The 14,493-nt window shown below is 39.8% G+C and overlaps 1 protein-coding gene across 1 annotated transcript in view; it reads right to left on the bottom strand.

Moving 5' to 3' along the window:
• Positions 1–14,493, bottom strand: part of LOC113150637 (phosphatidylethanolamine-binding protein 4) — a 45,209-nt gene that overhangs the window by 13,109 nt on the left and 17,607 nt on the right. The window contains exon 4 of the mRNA XM_026343227.1: positions 12,809–12,907. Coding sequence (XP_026199012.1) covers positions 12,809–12,907 — 99 coding nt within the window. The remainder of the gene's footprint in view (positions 1–12,808; positions 12,908–14,493) is intronic.

Below are 14,493 nucleotides of genomic sequence, written 5' to 3' on the forward strand. Positions count from 1 at the left end.
CTGAAAGCATGTGGAAACCATCAAATGGCCTTAAGGGGTCTCTGTGAAGTTTGTCACAACCTGCATGTTCAAACACTTCAGAGAGTTATGTTTTGATTGATGGTTTCAATTACCATAGACAATGACCTGGAGTTCACCTATCTGTAATTAAGGAAAGGAGCATCGAACACACATGTACAGTATATATGGCTCTGTGACTGAAAGTGTGAAGAGATTAATCTACATGCTGAAGAATGGCTTCGGACCCAACAGATGGCTTCATCTTTTCAACTGCATTGCAAAACCAAATTATTTTATATTCCTCTACTCAAACTTCTCTGGTTGTCCTCAAAAGATGGTCATGAAAAGCTGTGACTGGCTACCTGCCCCTCCTCTGATACAGTACATTAATGCACCTAAAATGACCTTGGCAAAGCTCGTGCTGCATGTCCTGAGAGTAACACCAATTTGTGTTTTTCAAAGTACAAGTAGTACTGTAGCTGCTTTCTCCCTATTAAAATACGGGAAAAGTAAAACTACTAACTATTTTTGTTAAATCGGATAACACATCAAATAAACAATACTGCAATGGTTCAATTCCAACTTTAAGGATCGCTTTAAGGATGTTTTTTTCATTTTTCAATAATGACCTTAATTAAATCAATCACTGGTCTGAAGATTCTATTTTTTCTAGAGTCCCCAAATTGTATTTGAGCCTGCGTTGTGTATGCTTGAATCTAAGATGATTGGTTGGCAAAGACAACTAATGGAGATCAGCTGAGGGGGGTGGACTGGCCTCAGCAGGACAGGGTGGAAGCCAGTGAGGGAGTCACCCTTGATCTGCTTCAGTACATCTACAAATTAAGCCAGTTAACAATAGCTTGTAGGACTAATGGCTTTAGTAAAGAAACTCATTTGGCTCTGATAATGAACTGAGTTGGAAACATAAACAGTCCAGTTATTAAGTGAACTCCAGCCATCACTGACATCACCTGACACATGTACCAAACCTACACACTCCTTTAGTTCTGCTCATTAGCAGGAAAGCATACCATTACTCAAACCACTGACTTAAGAAACTAGCCTCCCAAATCATTATTCCATGCATCTATTCAGTCTAATTTACATACATTACGAATCCACCTTAACAAAGCGTCTGTGCTGGGTTGGTCATCTCATTCTTTTAAAGCAGATTGGGCCTAACAGGGCAGCATGCAGGTCGAAGCGAGAGTGTCTTAATAAGGTAATTTCATCCATCCTGGGTGCTGCTTCCCTTTCACTAACTGTGTGTGTGTTAGCAAGTATAGGTGCTGATGAGTCTGTACTTTAGTACTGTTGAGGGAAGCCCAAGCCTGAGTTCCCAAGGTAACAGTCAGTTTGAGTGGGGGCTGGCTGACTCATTTGAAGGGAATCCTGGAACCTGAACAAGGCTGCCCACTCGCCCCACCCCCAGCTTCATCAGCACAACAAGCAAACAAGGCGCTGACATGTCCCTATATAGGGCTTCCCACTGATGGGGGTGGCACTGGTAAATCCCAGCCTCAGCGTGCCTACAAGTAGCATCAGAAGACACACACAAACATGAGGCCTCACAGCTCCATGGCTACAGCGGTTTCCGGCACTGAGAGTAAAACTCCAGGAAGGCAGTAAAAGGATAGATGATAATAGATCTGCATGCCTACGAATACACCCAGAAGTGCTGGATTTGGAGTAATACACAAAAGGGAACCGGGTGTGGGGTGTGGGGGGGACGGACGTAAGGGGGTGGGAGATGAAGAGGAAGATTAAGCTTATTAAACAGTCAAAGGAAGAGAATTAAAATAGTTTTTGAGGTGTGAACAGTGACACAAATTAAATGAATATCTCAGCCTTGTGGGCCTAGGCATGGAGGAGGAGGAGGAGGAGGAGGAAAAGAAGTATGAGGAAGAAGATGAAGGAGGAGAAGGAGTAGGTGGACAGGAGAACGAATTCTTTGTCCACACAATTAATCTAATTATTACAAAATTAAAAGAGATCAACAGCCGTGTAATTGACCACTTAATTAGTTCAAGGTCAGTCTGTTCTTTTGACTTTGGAAAGGCCAGAGTTTAGAGAGATGGTAAAATTTGGTTAAATATCCTTTAATTTGCCATAATTAATAAGATTATACCAGGGCTGGACTCAAATATTCAAGTATGCGTCTGTTTAATAGGTGTTTAGTCTTCAATTTAAAACATTCACTTGGCTTTTGCTTCTCTCAATAGTTAAATATAAGATGTATCAGAGACATTCCTCTCACTCGTTGCAGTGAATATCACACCTCTAGTTCGCAGTGGCTGTAGTGACCAAAGTGCTGGATATTTGCTGACTGGTATTCGGGGCAAACCTATATACAGGAATATAGTTATATATATATATATATATATATATATATATAAGTGTTTCCATACAGATGTGGGACAGTTTTTATTATTAAATAAGATTCGTTTTTTTCGTGTTTTATGTACAACAAATCCAAAGTTAAATTTTTCATAAAAGACAAACATACAATTTAAAAATCAGAATAGCAGCTTTAGAAACTGAATTCAGAGCAGCAAACAAAAACTATACATGTATAGTCAGTAATCCCTGCTGTTAAGAGTGGCCATTTGATTTGCTTCTGTCCACAGTTATATCTGTTGATAACTCTATAGTTCATTCAGTGTCTTTAGTCATTAACAACTGAGAGCTGGTACAAAGGGATTTAAGAGGCAGCATTACTGTTTTGAATCGCTGGATGTTTAATTCTTCTATTATAATTGAGGTAGGAGCGAGACAGAGGTTATGGTAACTGCTGGAAACCTGTCCCACTTCACAGAAAGGTTAATGAACCTTACAAGTCCTATGGGAGATGGAGTATGCTGTTAATTTGACAAACGTGGGAAATAAATGCTTTTATGCTTTTATTGACGGTGACCAATAGCGGCCTTTGCTGGAATGAAAGGTTTTAGTCTTTTGGGTGCTTTGCTATGAGGCAAAACAATAATGTGGAATGCATTTGTTGGAAGAAACTAAGTACATAATTGTTTGAATAGCAATTTCAGGCCAAAAAGCATCTTCATTATTAATTCCTACTTTTGGGGAACATATACTGTGCAAAATGTACAGTAACCTAATTCATGTTACGAAACAACTGCCTTTATTCTGAATATATTTGTGGGAATGAGGGATTTTAAAAAGCTGCATTTTAAAATCTACATATTTCCACGTTCCATTTTATGCGCTGTTGGTCTGGGTTTCATTTTAACAGGGCACTAGGGGTATAATACACTGACAGCTGTAGAGGACCATGTGTAACAGTGTCAGCGCTAACCTGAATTAGTCAGTTAGTTAGAGGGAATCATTGCAAAAGGTGGCTACGATACATCTCATTAGAACAGGGGTTTAATACACATGTAAATTGTAAACATGATTTATTATTAAGAGATAGTAGATAAAGTTGTTAAAATCAACACCTACCTGGCAATTTACAACATAAAATATAATATATATATAAAATCCTGTATATACTGTAAGTATAATGACATAAGTCAGCTTTTATGTAGGTTTGAATGAAGGCCTTTTACTAGTAATGACTTCTTTTTACATTGTGTGGAGATATAAAAGCCGTTCAAAGTTAAGAAAAGAGTGTTGTTAGGTCAGGCCCACATTGACTGCCTGTAGGAGGACACGACCAACAGACACATTCAAAAACTTTTAAACACCTAAACTTTGTTCTTCATATAAAGATGCTTATACAAACATGGGTCCTTTTAAGCAGCTGCATTTTTTCTGAATTTGTTAGTGGATGTAATTGTTACAATCAGCAGGTCTCCTTTTAAGCTTAGGATCAGTCTACCAGGCATTAGACTAGCATGAGTCCAAACTAAGACTGGCCTAACCTTGCAGATTTATCTAACATATCTTGGTGAAAACCAGCCAGGGTCTTATTCTTTTTGACACCTCCCCCCCCCCCACCGAGCCAACTCACGGTCTCTGTCTCTCACTCTTTCTTTCTCCAAGCGATACCATGGGCACCGTTTCCTGTTCCCGTGTTCGCAGTGTCTGCCAGAGGAGCACACACGAATCCAAGCTCCACAATCCCTCTTAACCTTTGACCTTGGCTTATTGTTACCTGTGAGCGGCACTGTGGCAAACATGTTGTACAAGTACTGTACAGCCCTGCAAGCTGTTTGTGTTCTGCAAGTATGGAGGGCAGGGGAGGAGGGAAGGAAGAGAGGGAGCTATTTAATCCCCCCCAAAGGAACTCCCCTCTCAACCCGTATCGTGAACTCGCAGGCAAATCGCGTTGCTGGAAGGCACACCACACACACACTGCTGTCTTTTTAATTTCATCAGCTGAAAGAAATCTATACAGTGCTTTGGAATCCGACTGAGCTGCAGAGAGAAGTGAACTATACAGCACCCTGAAATGTAAACAGGTTTCTCACCAAGTGTAGCATAAAAATACCACATTGTAAAAAAACCTCTTGGCTATGATAATGGTCAATAGTACAGATCAGAGGTCTTAGTAGATTTTATGGTTGTTAGTCCTACAGCATTTCAATAAGAACAAGTTGAGCAAATCCAGAGGAACAATTCAGTGGGAATACAGCAATCTTACTGAAATTATTCACGTCTAACACATATAAAAATTTTGGCTCGTGCTGAACGCATTGTATTGAGGTGGCTTTCTGCTTGCCATTATGAAAGGCATTATCTCCTGAGAATATTAGGATTGCTGTCATTAAATCCCATGCAGTCAGCTGCATGGTAAGGAACAGATAGAGGCTGTAATCTGCAGAGAATGGACTCATCCCTTGTACAATGTTTCTAATTGTCAAAAATAGGCCCAAAATTCATTAAAACAGAGCCAGACTTTGTTCTATGATTTCTATCAACACTGACAGACATTTGTCAACCCTCCATCACTAAGCCTGGCTATCTGTGATGAGACAGTGATATATTCAGTAGTTCTGTATTCACACACACACACACACACACATACACATATATATATATATATATATATATATATATATATATATATATATATATATATATATATATATATATATATATATATATTTATATGTGTGTGTGTGTGTGTGTGTGTGTGTGTGTGTGTGTGTGTGTGTGTGTGAGACTGCACGCTTTGCTGTACACAATGAAAGCCGCCCTACCAGTTGTAATTGAGCATTCATTACACAATACAGTTATCTGCGATATACTGCAGTTTTCTAATTTTATAGTTTAGTATAACTTTTGGAATACAAACAATCATAATCAGTACATAGAGTTAGACAGGCCTCTATAATATCTGCCAACTTTGCATTCATAGCTGTCACACTTAATTATCATGCCAAAATACAAGAAAATATATTGGCTGCAGGAGGTCTTTTGTGAAGTCCTTGTTTTTGTGTACAATTAACTGGCAAGCATGCTATATACTTAAGTAAGGGCTATTTTAGGTGAGCATAATTGTTAGTGAGTTGTTTTTATCAGCATGCCTCACTCCCCTTCAACACACCCTATCAGGAGACACCACTAAGAGGACAGCCACGGCCCCAACAACCCCCCACCAACCCTGACATTTGTTTATTTACCCGCCCCTCTAACCCCCCTTCTGCTTTCCATGCTTCCGTTCTTCCCCTCCTTGTCCATGTCTGTCAAAATTGACCAGTTTACAGGGGAACAGGTAGGCAGACTCCGGCAAGCCCCCCACCTGTACCCTGAAACACACAAATTTGTACGTGGGGCCGACTGCCAGAGATCCTGCTTTACTGACTGAAGTGGAGGGGAAGGTAGGGAGGGGGCATGACAAAGACGACAGCTTGTGTGGGGGAACATTGTCTGCGGCTGCGACTAGAAATCTTTTCAGGAAAAAACAGGATTTTATACACAATGGTCGTGGGTGTGAAGAAAGGGGGCACATATTAAAAGAAGCGCCTTTAAGTGTGCACAGCTCCTGGTTTTTAAAATTCATTTGTATGGACAAGGTCCAACATGTTCTTTTTCCCCTACTAGGCTGGAGTGTGACAGACTGGATCAAAGACGGCTTTCCAGGTTATCCTCGTTTTCTTGGAGAGTAATCACGATATATCCAGGACAGAGTAGCACCCTGACGCACAGTAGGCCTACTTGATGTAATGGAATAAGTGATAAGTGATAAATAGATGTAATACGAATGTCTTTTCTCTGAGAGAACGAAAGACAAATCAAATGGCAGACTCAATAGGAGTTTGGTTTCCCTTAAAAAAGCCAAAAACTATTTGGCAACATGTAAAAACTGTAATTTATGGATGATTATTCCCTCGCTGTCCAAACAGCAATCACGACTTTTGATAGGAAACATAGTAGCTCACGTTCTTCATGCAGTGAAACCTCCTCAATCATCTCACCACGGCAACCATGGCAGGGAGGTCAGTTGTTATAGAGATGGCAAGAGGCTCGGTAGGTTATCAGCTAAAGCACTGAGTGTGTGTATGTGTGTGCGAGTGTGTGTTTGTTGTATGTGGACGGGGGATGGAGCTGACAATTGAGCGGAGGATTCTTATGTAATTCTCCCTTTAGGTGGCGGAGAACAGTAAGAGCAGCAGCCCACACTGAAGAAGATCCTGTTTGTTAATAAGCTCCAAGTAAGATAAGATCGATAGAATTATTACAGGGTGTTTGTACACAAGGCTTGGGGGTGGGGTGAGGGTGGAGGGGTGGGGGTACAGATGTAGGAGAGCAGTAGGGGCACAGCCACATTGACGGCAAATCCCAAAGTTAGCAAATCACTGATTTCTGTTCTGTTTGCCGCTCTCTGTACCGTTCACACACGCACACAAGTATTGAGACAAACATGAAGGTGATCTTGAAAAATCCTGAAACAAACAGGCCTTGGTCTAAAATATATTTGTGCAGTTCAGTGAGGGACTGACTTCCACAAGCTGAACTCCACGTAGTACCACCTCTGACATTTTTCTGGCTGTAGCTGACAGCAGGATGAGCACTGCTCTAAATGTTAAGCACCTCCAGCTGGGCCTTCATGTTAAGCGCTATTGTTGACTTGTATCATGGGAGGTTTCAGTGGTTATTAAAAAATAAATAAATAAATAAAAAATGAAAATTGACTTTTAGGTAAACTTGATCGGGGTCAAACTAATTCAAGCAACAATTAAAAATATACAATGCAGCAAAGACGCTGTATACTGACAAGTAGCTAATTCACAATCAGAACTAAATATTTCTTTAACTTGTGGCATAACTCTTAATCACATAAACAGGTGCTTAGTTTACTTACTCCTCACGTATGTATTATTGACAACAATCTGTTCACATTCTTGAATCACTTCACACAAAGAACATGTGTTTATGCTGTCAGTTTAAGTTTAAACAAAGGATGACAACAGGTGTGGAGTTTAGATTGGATAAAGTTGCTTCGTATGACTTGGAGCCAGGAGGCACTTCTATGTAAAAGTTTGTCAAACCATAAACAAGCAAACTGTTAACCTGGGCTATGAGCATGTTTAGCAACTTTTGGAGGGAAAAAAAAAAAAAATCACATTAGAAAGGAAAATTGTTCAATTCCTTTGCGCCCACCCCCTTGTCATAAGATATGGATGTCCCGTAAGGTTATTTGTGTTTGCTGGGAAATGAAGTGCTCAACTGGATTAAAAACATACTGCATATGTTTGGAAATCTGTTTCCCTGGGCGTATGAGTGGAGTGAGCGAGCGTGAAGCAGCAGCTTGCGTCTCCTCCAAGAGAGAGGGCAGACACTCTCATCATTAGCTGGGCTACAATGTGCTCCTCTACCTGCTCCAATCTGCACAGCCAGGCTCCACTCTGACGCCAGACAGATGTTCCCAGCACGAGGTGCAAAGTACCGAGAGGGGAAACGAGAGTGAGCAGAACAGAGGCAGAAGAATGGAAATATTCAGCAGAGTACACAATAAGAGTTTAATTATGAATAATACCAATGGTTCTTTGTTCTCACAATGAAGCTAGCTATGGTTCGCCTGGCCTTTGGGAAATTGTTTTTGGCTTCCATATGGGGGCAGCTGTCTGTCAAAAATAAACGCTTAAATCATAACGTGCCACAGTAGGGATAATTACAGGATAAAGAACAATGCAATTATGTATGTTTATTTGCAATATTGGATAGGTATTTTGCTAAAACAAACTCTAAGGCTATTGCAGAGGTTAAAATGTCATTTCAGCACTCTAGAACTATCATTTGCTGCTGCACAGACACAAATGATGTTCAGCTGAGACTGCTTCTGCAAAACTTGACATAAACTGTAACTTAACAAGATAAAGACCTATACTTCAGTCCACTCAGTGTATATGCAGAAGTGTTTTTCTGACAAGACAACAAGGGCAGGACATGCTTGACTAGGGAACTCTTCTGGTTGCACTTTGTAAGCATAAGCTGTGCGTCTTTATCTTTTAATTACTCATATAAGGAAGAACTATTACACCATTACTAAATATATACAAGCAAATACTGTTTGTGCAATGTCAACATCATATAGCTCATTTATCTGCCACGTACATACATACATGTAGTTGCCAAACCTATGAGATGCTACTAACGGAGCCATATCACAAAACAAGTTGTCACGCAGTGTTTCTCCATTCTCATAAAAGCTGCACAAACAACACCCCAAACACTTGTTTTGGGTTTTTGACTGTTCAGGTCAATGGTCGATAATAACAAAGGAGACAAAACAACACCAGTCTTATCCCTTTAAGATCCGAACACTGACTGAAATTCAGTGAGGAGTTACACGCCTAATAGTTTGCAGTTAAAGGACATCTTGAGGTGTGGAGCAGACGATCTCCGCAGGCCACAGAATTCACAAACACAAAGCCAGCTGGTCTGATATTTTCCTGACCAGCAGCAGAACACAGGCTCTGTCCCCCCTTTGGGAGCTGCTACAACAGAGATGGATGTTAAAGCATGCATATCCCACATGCATCCGAATAATGAGCACAGTACACTGTGTGCTGAACTGTCCAACTGGCCTTCAATTAGCTACTGAGGGGATGTTAACAAACATGCAACGGTTTCCAATCTGCAGTCCGTATTGAAATGAATCTGGAAGTGAAGAACTATAATGAATGAACTCAACACTGTCTGAACAGATTATGATGGGTCTTTCAAATCAAATCATATTTAAAATGTAAGAGAAGCTGCTGCTCTTTCCAGTCAAAGTATAACAAACTGAATGGCCTCAGCGCTTTTGCATCTGCTGTAAACTGTATGAATATTTGCACAATTAATTTTTTCCATATAAACTACAGAAAAAAAATTATTGTAGTACAGACAACCCACTAATTATCATTATTTTACCTTTTCTGCATATTATTAGAGAAAAGTTAAGTATGTCAACCAACTAACATCAGCAGAGAAAGTTCACACATTATAAAAAGTAAGAAAAACTCCATGAAAACCTAAGGCTATAACATATCTGTTTAAATGGGATTTTACAGCAATAATGAACACCTTGGCTTTTCTCAGAGCAGGAAAGAGCATTAACTGTAGCACTGTTCTGCAAGTTCATATTGCATCATGTTGACTCACAAACCGCCAAAACTATAATGAGAGAATAAGTATTAACAAGTAAAAGTAACACCCAGTGCAGTATTTATATAAGCTGCCTCTATTCAGATACTAATGATTTGCTTGTTACAGTAATTATCGCTGCGAGACCATACCGGAACATCTGCATTGATTTAGACTCTGGGAGAGCAGCGAGAGGGAGGGAGAGGCTCGCAATCTGGAATTCGACTTCGAGAGCGAGACAACAATCTGTTGATGGTTATTTTGGTAATTGTCCATAATTGATGTAAAACACAGAGTGTGTTGCAGGAGATTCTAAATTACTGTTTCTGTAGCTCGAGGGGTCACTGAAAATGGGCAGTTGCGATGAAAATGCATATACAGCATCTAATAATGTGAGTTCTGAAAGAAACTGGACAGCTGGTGAGGGAAAACGAAACAAGCAGTCACACAGTTTACACTTAATTTCTGGAGTAAATTGTTCTTGGCAGTAAATAATGATGTGATAAGTGATGCAGTATACTTAAATAAAAGATTTGACACCTGACTTAAACGTTAAAATATGATTGTCTTACATGTGTAGTGTGGACGGTTATAGTGCATTTTTATAAATGTGTGTTTGCATGCATGCAAACAAGTATAGATAGTTATGCTATTTACTGTATCATGCACATGCAAAGTCCAGCCCACATAGACGTATACTGTACGACCAAAAATACCCCTGCAGTGGTGAAACATTTCTGGCTCACAGACCAGTGTCTGACTTGTTGACATTTGTTTTAACATATAATTCTTTTTATGATTTACTGTATAAATATATGATTTCAAGAAAAAAAAACAGCTATAACCAAACCAGTCAAAGCGCAGAGTCAAACCCAGTTAAAGCCATAGACTGTATATAAAGATCTGTATATATTTATATATCTTTATGTACAGTGTATGGCTAGAGTGAGTTGGTGAGATAGACACAGCGTGCCAAGGCTACAGCCAAATGCATTTTTTCCTCCTCCGGCTGTTTCCAGACATTTAAATATACAAATTGTAATCAACATTTTCTTCGTTCTTTCCTATTGTAGTTGCTATCCTTTAACTAAAATAAGACAGAGAAGCTACATCTGTTTGTGTAGAATAAAAAAAAAAAAGCCTTTTTCTTTTTTTTAAGTCAGTTTAAAAATGAAGGTGTTACATCATATGGATTTGAATTATGGATGGATACTATATGGATGTGTGGCAACAAATATCAGGCTCTCAAATACCGCTTTTTGTGGTTCAAGAGGGTTTTGTCATAGTGAGGAGATCCTCAGCATATGTTTATACAAGTAAAGAGGCCCATAATGCAGCTCAAATCAAGCAGAGGGATGAATCTATAAAACACGGGGTAGTCCAGTGTGCTCCTGTTGTGCTACCACTGAAAGACTCGTTGGTCAGTCCAGCCTGACCTAAGGCTAATTAAGGGAAATCTTTTACCTTCCTTGAATATGGATAAAGAAAACACTACTTATGAAACATCTGTGAAGTAGGCCAAGATGGCCTGACATGAAAAATATATTAAAATAAAATTCATCCATTTGATATTGGAAAGACCCCTGACTTCAGGTAAAGAAACTACATTGCTTTACAAAACAATCAACAGTTAAACACATGGGCAGTAGTGGCAATTTAAATGTTAAACATGTAATTATAGGAGAACTCTACTCTCTTTACGAGATATATGTAGATGAAACAAAACCACAGAGAACAAATTATCCAATCAAATTTACACACTGGGGTTTTTGGTCCATCACATCTGCACTGAAACTAAATCTGATACATTCACAATGACAAAACAAAACTTTGAAAAACAAAAGTGAGGTTTCGTGATGTCACCTGGCCACCCTGGTCAATTAAACACCTCCTACTATGGGCTGGCATCACTCAAAAGGCTCATTAACCCTTCTGACCAACCACCAGACACAGTCACTAAAAAACATCCAGCCACATCGACCAATCCCTACATGGGCAACACAGGTCAACACCCACACAAGTGACAGGAAATTGAATTGCTAGAGAGAATGTGGTCTGTCTGAGCACTTGAAAGATGTTTGTTTATTCACAGCTGGTCAGGTGGCCAGATTGACTTTATGGGCTCAAAAATTAGAAGCAAAGGTGATGCTTAATGTAATGTTATAAAGTGGAAATGACTTGCTTTCTTGTATATCATTCATGCACATTGTGTGAGTGGTATGAGCTAAATATTCAGCATTTCCTAAAGGCAAGCAGGAATGTGGCCGCATAAATCTCTTAAGCGCTGCACCAATGAGCTGAATCACAATATTCTGAATTTCTACCTACTGCAGATTCAGTAAAATATATATGCCAGATGCATCACATTTGAATCTAGAATCAATGTGGCATTTACTTAGCGTACAATGGCGACTTATAAAATGAAATGGGAGCAGCGATACGTAGCTGAAGCGTCTTTGTGTGGTTGTTTTTCAGACCACTAGTCTTAATCTACTGGGTTGATCTCCTGGTTCCCGCGGGATTATATCATGTCTGCAAACCTCCAAATATTTGCGGCAATCAACAACTCAACACGCATTTGGCGATAGAATGCAAGAATATGAAAACACACAAACGAATGGATAAAAAGGAGAGAAATATGAAGAGAAATAAGGGGATCGGAGCCGTGCCCATTTCGGGGGTGTAAAATATGGAGAAGTGTGGATCATTGGGGGAGCTGCTCTGCCTGGGGGAACAGATGAAGGGAGGACACTCTGCCAAGATCTCTCCACTGGAGGGGGAGCTGAGGGACTGGAACTCTATGGGAGAAAGAGTGTGCGCCTCGCATGCTGCTCTCCTCAATCTCAGTCTCACACGCCTGCATTGACACGTCCCAGGCTCTCTGCAGCAGAGGGAAATTGCCGCTGACAGGGCCTTGCAAACTTTCACAGCCATTTAGAAAGACTTACTCCCACACTTTTGTCACAGGCATTTATTGCACAAGATACATGATATGAAAAATTAACATTTTTTGAACTTGGCATCCTTTTTGCACCAAGTTAGGCTTAAAAACCATTCATAATTTTTCAGCCTTGCAATCGGCCCCAGTGCAGATGTAAACACAAAATGTGCCAAGTGAGACCCTAAGATTATGAAAATGCACAATTTTAAGAAGGGAAAAAAATCCAACCATTACCTTATTTATTCCTACACCAATAACAACTGCTGTCTGTGTCACATTTTCCAAACCACATGAGGCTGTTAAGTGACAACATAAGTTATTGCAGACTTACTGTACCTGTATGTTCACGACCAGCCAGTGCCTCCAGAAAGCAGATGTTGGTTTTGTGCGGCTTGGAGCATCAGGATCAACCATCACCAGAACATACATCTTTTTCTGCAAACAGAAGAAGATTCATATATTAGTACTTTTACTACAAACAGTAGCAAACACACTGCTATTGGCCCAGAGGCAGTTCCAGTAACAGCAGTACCTGATCCCTTTCGCTTTCTAAATGCAGCCATTTGTTTGTGCATCACAGTGCCCAAGGCTCGACAGCCATCTCTGCAGCTACTGCAGCAGCATTGTTTAAATACCTCAAAACCGATGCTTCACTTTACTTTCTTAACTTTCTGTACCTAAAAATGTTGTGTTAATTTTATTCTATTCATACAATTTGTGGTTTGTTTTTTTTAAGTAGTCGCTTGTGTTGTCAAAGGCAGTCGATAACAAAAGGCGGGTTTTGCGTTTTTGCAGCTTGACACATGATCATAAGTTGGTTAACTGTCAAAGCTAAAACGCTGAAATGTTCTAAACAAACTGTGATAAAAACAAAAGCATGAAATAAATCTGTTAAAAGAAGGCAACACAAATATGGCAACATGCACTATAGCTTTGATAATCAAACTACAGTACAGTAGTAGTAAAAGTACTACTCTGTCTCCTTGTTTTTCCTTAAACTTAATTTCATTTCTGTGACATCAGTAAAATGGCAGCGTTTTGGATCTGATACCAGCTCCTCTCGTTAACATATTCACAGTAACTTTCTGCCATTTACCCAGTATCTTTATACGCCCCAATCTGTCAATAGATAAAGTGAGAGAAAAAACATCTTAACTAACACTTGATCACAGTTATTGGACGTTGACTTGGCGGCTTAATTGCCGGAAAATTTTCCATTCTGTCTCTCCCTAAAAGTTAGAGAATTATGAGAGCAGATTGAATTATTGCGAGAGCACATTTGTCATCCCTGGTCTGGTGCCCAAAATCTGCCAGACCATATGATGAGCTTTTTTTATTTTGTTCACTTCCTCTACAAACAGAGACATTAATCAAGGGTGTTTCAATCCACAATGTCCTCTTAGTGTATATATACTTTCAAGTGAAGACCATAATGATATCAGCTTTAATACATATGAAACAGATGCGCCATTTCTTACATTCTTACGCTGTCTGCCAAACGCTGTCTGTGTCGGGTGAAACGTTTCATAGAATCAAATTCTCCCCTGTAAACACGAATCTTAAATTTCTGTTTGTTGTGTCCTATCAAGACATTCTTAAAGGCCTCTGAAAATTATCCTAAGCCGATGTACTTGAATGAGATAAAGAAGTAGTCATGTATTTTTCTGCAGATGCTCATTTTCCGAAGGATTCTCTGCCTACCTGACAAGCAGTAATAAGCGTAAACAACTAAGCCTAATAATAGGATAATACTGTAGTCTCAGTGATAGTGCCTGCAGGTAACATCCAGACACACCAGCAACAATAGAGCCTCCTCCACAGCCTGTCAAAAGTGACTCTATATCAGTGACCCCCCCCGGGCAGCTTACCAACCATGACCTGTTGCCTTCTCAAGAGTTGTAATCCTCATTTGTACATGTTTGCTACCAGGCAAAGACACTGTGATAATGTAGTTACACTAATATTTAAGTCAGACCCTGATGCATTCAGAAATAACATGGTTTCAAACAAGAGCACACACA

Source organism: Anabas testudineus, chromosome 9 (assembly GCF_900324465.2).
Source record: "Anabas testudineus chromosome 9, fAnaTes1.2, whole genome shotgun sequence".
In the NCBI taxonomy this organism is placed as follows: domain Eukaryota; kingdom Metazoa; phylum Chordata; class Actinopteri; order Anabantiformes; family Anabantidae; genus Anabas; species Anabas testudineus.